Source organism: Nannospalax galili, unplaced genomic scaffold, assembly GCF_000622305.1.
Source record: "Nannospalax galili isolate Female #2095 unplaced genomic scaffold, S.galili_v1.0 scaffold1198, whole genome shotgun sequence".
Lineage (NCBI taxonomy): Eukaryota > Metazoa > Chordata > Mammalia > Rodentia > Spalacidae > Nannospalax > Nannospalax galili.
Window position 1 is genome coordinate 238,313 of NW_008340898.1, and position 9,565 is coordinate 247,877.

The 9,565-nt window shown below is 40.9% G+C and overlaps 1 protein-coding gene across 1 annotated transcript in view; it reads left to right on the top strand.

Moving 5' to 3' along the window:
• Positions 1-7,392: 7,392 nt before the first annotated feature.
• The window catches only part of LOC103736559 (olfactory receptor 1J4-like), a 12,986-nt gene continuing 10,813 nt past the window's right edge, over positions 7,393-9,565 (top strand). Inside the window, exon 1 of the mRNA XM_008836066.2 lies at positions 7,393-7,880. Within this exon, the coding sequence (XP_008834288.2) occupies positions 7,393-7,880 (488 nt within the window). The remainder of the gene's footprint in view (positions 7,881-9,565) is intronic.

Genomic DNA, 9,565 nt, shown 5'->3' on the forward strand with positions numbered 1-9,565 from the left:
CTATGTAAACAAATGTATGAATGACTATGTTTGGGACTGACATGTATCATAAGCTAACTGATGCAGTGACTTCCTATCACCGATGTGCTCAAAACTTTTCCTTTATTCTGTCTTCCCTCCTGTTCTGATCCTCTGATTTAATGGTCTTCCTTCCCCATCTTCCAGATCTCATTGGCTTCAAACATACAGTCTCACAGGTGTGCAATTCTCATGATCATAACCTTCGCTGTATCTACTGCTCCATGTTCTTCTCCCCTTACGTTTTTGATCAAGTGTAAAAGTAATATTTGCAAACACATTGTCTCCCTTTCCACATAAGTTGTCATGATGTTAAAATACATAGACCTATTTTTGAAGGGAAATATACCACCAAAAACGCATGTTTCTCATTTTTTTAATACTTTATTATTTTTACTTTATGCATATGAGTTACTTGCCTGCATGTGGGTAAGTGCACCTGTGTTGTGCAATGCCCGAGGAGGACAGAACAGGCCGACAGATCCCCTGGAGCTGGAGTTGCGGACAGTTGTTAGCTGCCATGTGGGTGCTGGGAATCAAACCCGGGTCTTCTGCAAGAACAATCAGTGTTCTTAACTGTTGAGCCATCTCTCCAGCCCCTTGTGTTTCTTTTGAAAATAGTTTATTAAGTTTCTGTGCATTTCATATAATAAATACTAATCAAATTTAGGCCCTTTCCGGGCCCGAAGCTTCACTGGTGAGAGTTGAGAGATGCATTAATATTCTCTCTACCCCGTTTCACTATGTTCCATGAGCCTGAGAAGTAGAGGCTCCATTGTAGATGGGTCATTTTGGGCTGGACATCTCTCAGATACTTAGTCTCTGTGGATGACCATTGTAGAACTCTGTATTAATCTCCATTTGTTGCAAAATTAAACTTCCTTGATGATTGATAAATGGTATACTTGTCAGAAGCCTGTGTAATAAGAAACACAGTGCCAGACAGGAGAAATCTCCCTTCAAGTTTTTGATCAGCATAGTCCAAGAGACTCCCAGAGTTACACAGGCTATTGCTACAGTCTGTGGTAACTTCCCAGAACGTGAAGGTGAGAGTCTATTGGTGAAGATAGGATGCATTTCACACACAGGACGTGGAGCAATGGAGCTAGAACCAACCTGGAAACCTTCTCTCTGAACACCAGCTCTCATAGTTCTAGAGGATACTATGTAAGCTGCTAAGGGAGAAAATCAATCACCGGTCCTACCCAGTTCCAAATCCTAATGACCACAATCCCTGTCACAGGAAACTGTCTCTATTAATGGAGTGGCATTTTTATTAGGGGCAATAAACAGCTATCTAATTGGATTTAAAGCCCTCTAAATGGGAGGGGACTCGTGTGTGGCACTGTAAATATGGTCAAATACATATAGCTGGACAGGTCACAGATCCTAGAGACAAACGTACCTCTGTCACATCCCTAGACAAGTGTAATTTCTTACTGTATGCCAAATATGGATCCTTATATGACAGACAGCTTGATACTCTGTAGTACATCGTCATTTCTGTTCTTATCCTGGATCATCTCACTCTTTCTGAATTTTGAAAGCATTTCCTGTATTTCTTTCTTTGGGATAAAATCTCATTTTTCTTATTCTGAGTCTCTCCTCAGATTCAACAGAGGCAGTCACTAGTGCTCCATCTCATCTATAAAGTTACATGGTTACTTAGTTTTTAGAAACATTCTTATTTTATAATACTTTAGATATACAGAAAAGTAAAAAATACATTACATGACTTTCCTGTACACGCCTCATCATATTTTCCCTTCTGTTAACATCTTACATTTCGAATAAAGAACTGTTACTAGTTACTGTAACTGTTGCGAGTATAGGAGTATATAAAGAGCAAGTTTATACAGATTTCACTGTTTATTTTCCCCTAGAGGGTGCCCAATGCTCAAACTGCAATGACCAGCATCTTCCCAACTGCCAGGTTAGTGCATTAGTTGGTTTGAATCAGTCCAAATGAGGCTCCACGAGAGCACCTGGAATACGCTGACAATCCAGGCAGGGTTCAAGCCCTGAAGCCTCATGGACCGAGTTTCCTTTAGTTGGTATTATTGGCTAATTTCTCTCATATGTACTTTCTTATCATGGACCGGAATGAAGCACAGCTCTGGGAAACCATATACTTTTCCTCTGATAGCATCACCTTCCTTTGTTTGAGTCACGGTTCCCCTGTATTCACAGCTGGCCAGGAACTCAGTCTGTAGACCAACATTGCCTGGCTCTCAGTGAGACTCACCTACCTCTGTCTTCCTAGTGCTGAGGGCAAAGGTGGATGCCACCTTGCCTGACTTCACCTCCCTTGTTTTTAAACCTCATCTCATGTGACCTGTCACTATTATTAGTCCCCAACCTCCTTATGGGATCAGATTGAATGAGCATTGCATGAAGGGCCTCCAAACTGTAAGGAGGAAAAATGTCTGTCTTTAGCTCTCTTAAAATATTTCATTTGTTATTTTTATTTTATGTGTATGAGCAAATTGCCTGCATGTATATAAGTGCAAAGTGCACCCATGTCATGAAAGGCTGCAGAGGTCGGAAGAGGCTGTTGGATTCCCCTGGAACTGGAGTTAAGGATGGTTCTTAGCCACCATGTAGGTGTTCAGAATCAAACCAAGGTCCTCTGCAAGAACAGTTAAGGCTCTTAACCACTGAGCAATCTCTCTACCCCTTCAGCTCACTTCTGAATCGTGGAGGCTACTGACTTAGGGGAGGTGAAATGCAATTAGACAGATCCATTCTTTTTACTCTTTATCCTGACTTTTCCACTTATGGCCCAGAGTGGATGTCTCCGCTTTACTCTCCATTTCTAGAATACTTACCATTCTTATCTTTACATAGTTGATTATTGGATTTTTTGGAGGGAATATAAATCTGGAGAACTACTCGGCCAACCTACTGGTATCACTTTTAGTAGTTTTGTTTCTAACACTTTTATTAAAGATCCAACTTGTTTATCTGCCACCCTTACTGTGCATGAACATTCTGAACTTTTTTATGTACTTACATTTGCACATGAATTTTATCCTGTCATGTTTTGTGTTATTAATTAGCTTCGAACTTAAGCCCTGGGTTAGAGATATTGTGAATAAGGGGCACGGCTGGTACTGCTCTCTAGTCAGCGATTAATCACCTTGGACTCAGTCTCATCACTCTTCCTCCTGAAGAAGCCCTAGGACCTGCTCTGTGGAGCATCTCAGGGGAATGTGGAGACCTCTCATTTAGCAATGAGCTATGAGTTGAAGAAGAGGCTGGAATGTGTGTTTTGGGAGGCTGTGAGGGGATGTCTCATGTTGTCTGGGGACAGTGATTTCTTCAGGCCATGCTTTGTTACATCAGAGGCCACAATGATTAGGATCACTGGTGTATCTCATGACACCAGCATCAAGGTCAGGCACACTGTCTCCCATGTCTCTTGTGGCTCAGCCCATCTAGTCCCTTCACAGATTCTCCTACCAAGCATGGTGCAGGAAATTGGACACTCCATGCTGGCTCATTTTCTCACTAGGCATTCGGGCTGTTTCCTCCAGACGTTAATCTTGTTGGTAGATGCAAATCTTGTCTACTTTTCTGCTGCTTGAAAACAGACATGAACATTGAGCAGACCTTTGGAAAAATGTCTTCCTGTTTTTTGATACCTTCTTTATGAAGGGAAATTGAAGGCTCAGGGAATAGCCTTGAACAGAAGATACTGGAGCTCATCAAGATTTGTCACACGTCAGAAGAAGAATTATTTCCTGGTACTGGATTGTATGTTTATGATGAGAACACATATTGTGTGTTTTTGGATTAATATAGTGTATTTAGTAAGGAATTAACTAATAGTCCCTTCTTCTTGTAAGAAATACAGGTGTAGAATATAGGGATCTGAAAATTATCTTTTCTTGATAGGACATTTCTGTGATGGTTTAATGTTAATGCTCTGTTTGACTTCATAGCTGCATGAGTATCTCTGTGTATATACTATGTTTTTATGTATGTATGTGTATGACTGGGTGTGATATTCATGTTCAGTGATGTGTGGGGCAGTTCTTATTAGTGTGTATATATTTTTTTCTAAAAGTGTCACAATCTCTGTTTCTATCTAGACTGAGTAAAGTTCATAAAAGAATGACTATTGACCTGAGAGATCCATGATTGCTTGTATGCACATGTGACTATATTCAGGTGTTTTTATGTAATATACTTATATTTTAATCTAGCATGGTTGTAGATTGAAGCTAAAGTTAATGAATGCTAATGTGTGCTTTTTTATACATGGGAATTTTGTATGTTGGGGAAACAGACTCACAGCTGTATTCTCCCCTCACGTCTTATCTCCTCTTATGTCAGGCAGCTCATAGCAGAATCCTCCTTAAGCTAAATGAACATCTATTTGCACATAGGACTTCACGACATCAAAGTTATGTGTGGACCCTCATTAACTCAACAGTGCCATGTTTCTGTTCTTGGGACTATGACAGTGACTAAATGCTTATGCTGTCACACACATCTTTGTTCAAATCCTTAATCTTGGCTCTTCATAGCTTTATGACATTGGGTTGAACTCTGTAAAGGTCAGAAGCCTGAATTGTGAAATATACTAAGACTAAAGGTTTATCCCCACATGTGTTGTGTTATAAGCATGCAACAAATGAGACATTCTCAACTTGTGACTCTGTTCTTAATTATTCAAGAGAGATTGTTTTGGCAAGAACAGAGGAAGCGGACATTTAAATACCATGTGTCAAACTTGACCTCGCTCCTTCCCTTCTTCATTTTTGAATGTGTGTCCAGCTGTTCCATTCACAGAGGATGAAGCCTCCCTGTTCATCTACTGGTTAGGATTTGACACCCTCACATTGAGCGTGGTTTGAATCAGGACATCTTTTGCTCAGCCAGCCATTAAAGCTGAGCACTTATTTGACCTCTAACTTCTGGATTTTCTTCTAGAGATACTAGAATTGCAAAAACCTCGATTTAGTAAATGCCAGTGGGTTATCAGGTCTCAGTTACAGGTTTGTTACTATGCCCTTCCTCTTCCCAATGACATGATTGCTTACCCCCTCTGCTCCTCTCTCTTCTTAAAGTGGCTTATTACCAGGTGCCCGTGCCTTGTCATTCCATGGATCCCATTTCCTGGACTATGTGTGTGTTCTCCAACAGTGATTTAATTCTGACTAGATAAGGTGTCAATCTCTATGGCAAAAACCTCTTAGGGATCCTATGTTCAGGATCAGGAATCACTGAGTACTATGAGGCCTTCAGTGTGGTTTCACACTGCTGTTTTCATACTAGTAACATGAAAAAAATACAACTACTGGAATTTTTGTTTTAGAGGCACTCAGTAAATGTTTGCTGAATGTTGGAATTAAATCACATAAATGTTCCTTGCAAATTGAATGTATAATTTGACTGTGAATTTTGGTTTTCCCAGAAAAAGCTTGATGCAGCCCTGTTGTGTAGACATGGCTATTACCAAGCATCACCTACTACTCTCAGTAGCAGAACATGAGCATACATAGTAAGCTATAGGTCATGTGACACATGAATATTAGTAGTTAATCAAACAGGTGGCATGGTATAACTTTGAAACCATGAAATAGTTTCACATAAGGCTGAGCACTTCCTTTCTATAAAATATTTTTATTGAAGACCTGGAGAGATGCGTCAGCAGTAAAGAGCCCTGGCTACTCTGGCAGAGGATCAAGGTTTGCGTCCCAGTATCCATGTGGTGGCTAACAATGATCCAGAATTCCAAATCCAGGGGGATTCAACACCCTCTTCTTACCTCTGCAGACATTGTATGGCACAGGTTTGCTTACCTACATGCAGGCAATATACTCAATCACATAAAAGAAAAATAAAATATTAAGTGTTTAATTCTTTTAGAATTTCATTCATGTATTTTTATCATCTATTTCTCTCTCACTCTCTCTCTCTTTCTCTTTCTCTCTCTGTTTCTATGAAGTAACATTTTTTATATTGCCTAGGCTGAGCCAGAACTCAGTATATACTTGATGCCAGACTCAAACTCATAATCCTCCTTCCTTTGCCTCCTTAAGTGCTGGGATTGCAGGTTTGCGAGACCACACCTATTCTGGATTTTCTAACAAATGAATGACATTTTAGGCCAGTTCAATGGTGACAAGCAGGGCATTCTGTCATACTGACATCATCAGGAATTTATTGATTTGGACTAATTTCTTACTAAACCTGAGATTTCATTTTTAAATTTAGATGTCTAAATTTGGTAATACAATACTATTAATGCCTTTATTGTAGTAGGAGCTCATTCAGTAACAATTATGATCAATGCTGTGGTGAATTTTCAGAACTGGTCATGATTAGATGATCATGAACCTACTATGAATTGAATAGATCCTCAAAATCCTATAGCATAGTAAATATTCAGATAAGGGACATTTCCTGGGGCAAAATCTTAAGTCTGTTATGGTGTGTACATCCTTGTTTTGTCTTGTGATGGAGATAGAGGTGAGGAGAGCAGAGGAAGGATGGAAGGAGAAAAGAAGGAAAGAGGAAGGAGATAGGGAGAAGGGAGATAGGGATAGAAGAGAGAGATCGGAGAGGAAAGAGAGAGGGAGAGAGGACAGAGTTAGGCTTGATGAAGAGAAAATGTTTCTATGGTCATTTCTGGTGTTAAGGATTTAAATCCTATCCATACAGACTAGTATGTGTGTTACTGAATTCTCAGGGACTGTGAAACTCTAGGTCAATGATTTTGTTTAATGTCAAAACTGGATCTGGTTTACTGCCTACCTCACTTTGCTGTTTTTCTGAGTTTCTGGAGTTTGATACCAGATTTTCTCTTGAACTTGTCCTATTGTATTTATCATGGGTGAATATGACCATGTAAAGGGATCTGTGATAAGATTATTACATGGATTAACATAGATTTCCCTCAAATCTGTATACATAGATAACAGGGTTATTAATTTGTAGAAAGAACTTAGATAAATGCAAATAAAGTGGCCCAAGGAAACTGAAGAAGTAAACTTCCTAGGCAGGGACCATCTTAAGCCGCCCGGTAAGAAGGTTGTAGCTATGGTTCAGGATTCTGTTAAATGCTTATAGGATGTGTATCCAAGAGGAATTTTATTATCTGATATGTTTCCAGTGCTGAAAATACTGTTTAGACCATATGTGAAATAAGTGGACAGATTTCATTCTTTCTCAAAGGAAATCTTGTTAACATTGGAAATATCCCATGTTCAATTTGAAGCCAATTTGGGATTCAGACTGCAAAATTGCAGCTTGTCTGAATTTTGATGCAGTTCCCTGGAAACTGCATGCATGTTAGGTCCACTTGGTGAGGACCTCAGGACTCTAACAGTTTCTTCTCTCTTCTTTCCCAGCAGGAAGAGGAACATGAGGAGGGGGAACCAGAGCAGTGTGCCTGAGTTCATCCTCCTGGGGCTCCCCATCCAGCCAGAGCAGCAGGACACCTTCTTCACCCTGTTCCTGGCCATGTACCTGACCACGGTGCTGGGGAACCTGCTCATCATCCTGCTCATCAGGCTGGACTCTCGCCTCCACACCCCCATGTACTTCTTCCTGTGCCACCTGGCCTTCTCTGACATCTCCTTATCATCTGCCACTGTCCCAAAGATGCTCAGCAACATGCAGACTCAGCACCTGTCCATCCCTTATGAGGGGTGCATTACTCAGATTTATTTTTTCTTGCTCTTTTTAGCTGTTGACAACTTCCTTCTTGGAGTGATGGCATATGACAGGTATGTGGCCATCTGCCACCCACTGTACTGCATGATTGTCATGAGCAAGGACCTGTGTGACTTATTGGTGTCTGGATCTTGGTTCCTCTCTTGTATGTGTGACCTGATGCATACCCTGTTCCTGTCTTGCCTGTCCTGTGCTGACAACACTCTCTCCCACATTTTCTGTGATCTCAATGAACTCCTAAATTTTTCCAGCTCAGATACCTCCCTGAATGAGATAGTCATCTCCACCAAGGTACACCACAGTGTACTATTTTGGGCTCTTACATCTCTATTGGTTTTACTGTCCTGAAGGTCCCCTGGTCTAAGAAGATCTGCAAAGTTCTGTACATGATATTCTGTCATGAAAACTTTATCCTCTCGGTCACCCACCTACCCTTTCACCTACCAAATATTTCTCTATCATCTCTCATCTGTCTACTTAGTCCCATTGTGTCTACAGTCTATCAAGTACCTATGTACGTACCTTTTGAGCTGGTCATCTTCACTGAGGGAGGTGTGTTGACTCTCCTGCCCCTGGGTACTATTTTGGGCTCTTATATATGTATTGGTTTTACTGTCCTAAAAGTCCCCTCCACAAAGAAGATCTGCAAAGTTCTGTCCACCTGTGGTTCCCATCTCTCTGTGGTGTTTTTGTACTATGGGACTCTTGCAATCATTTATTTTATTCCTTCCTCAAACAATTCCAAAGTCAAGGATGTAATTGCTTCAGTGATGTATGCAGTAGTAACACCCATGCTGAACCCCTTCATCTATAGCCTGAGGAACAGAGACTTGAAATTGGCTCTGGGACTGCTAATTAAAAGAGGGCTTATTTTTGTCAAGTCAGTCTGGTGGAACTAACCTCCTTGGGTGTTTAACAGCCAAACTTTGAGTCCTATACTAATTAGGTCAGACAGACGTAAAGCACAGCTTTTGCTCCTTGCCTTCCTAGGACAAATAAGTTCCAAGGGACTATGAGCATCACTCAAAAGTTCCTGTAACTGTGGTGATTCACCTGTCCTCTTGATCAAGGAGGCCATAAAGACCCCACCAGATGGACCTGAACCAGTATCCAGTCTACTAAGAGGAGGGTAAACACAGAGAAAACATTTCCTCCCTGCTTCGAAGCAAAGCCAGCCATGGTTGAGCAGGACCTTTGACTTATCTTCACATAGACGGAACTGGTAAAAGAAAGGAGCCAGGGGCTCCTCCAAAGCCCATGTAACCCATGAGGAACAGCTCCTCAAATGGCCTTAAGAATAAAAATAAATTCTTTTATGTGGGCCAAGTGTATGGTCTTAAACACCCCAGAAAGGAATGTATAACCAAAGAATAAAGGGGTTGATACAATTTAAGAGTTCATGTGTATAGCTAAAGGCTACCTGACAAGAAACAATGCCAAACAGGAGATATCTTCCTTTGAGTTGTTGGACAGGGTGGCCCAAGAGACTCCAGACAGGAACCCAGCATAGAAGTGGAAAAATGAATAGCAGACCACAATGGTATTTAAAGGAATATTGACAACTGATTGCTATTAGATGAGGAACAGCTGATCTTCTTAAAACAAGGAACTCTAGATAGGCTGAGTAGATTCAGTGGATGAACAAGCACTGGGGAACGGCTGGGGGCACCGACGATACAGCAAACAGTAGCAGGGATGACAGCGTACATGGGCTCCAGTGCACGGGGTGGGGGGGTTATGGGAGGGTGCGATTTGGGTAGTGGGTATATAGATGAATAAGATTGTTTGGGATGTTCTGTATGATATACACACCAAAAAAATCTACAAATTAAAAAAATGAGTTATATTTGAGGAAGAAGCA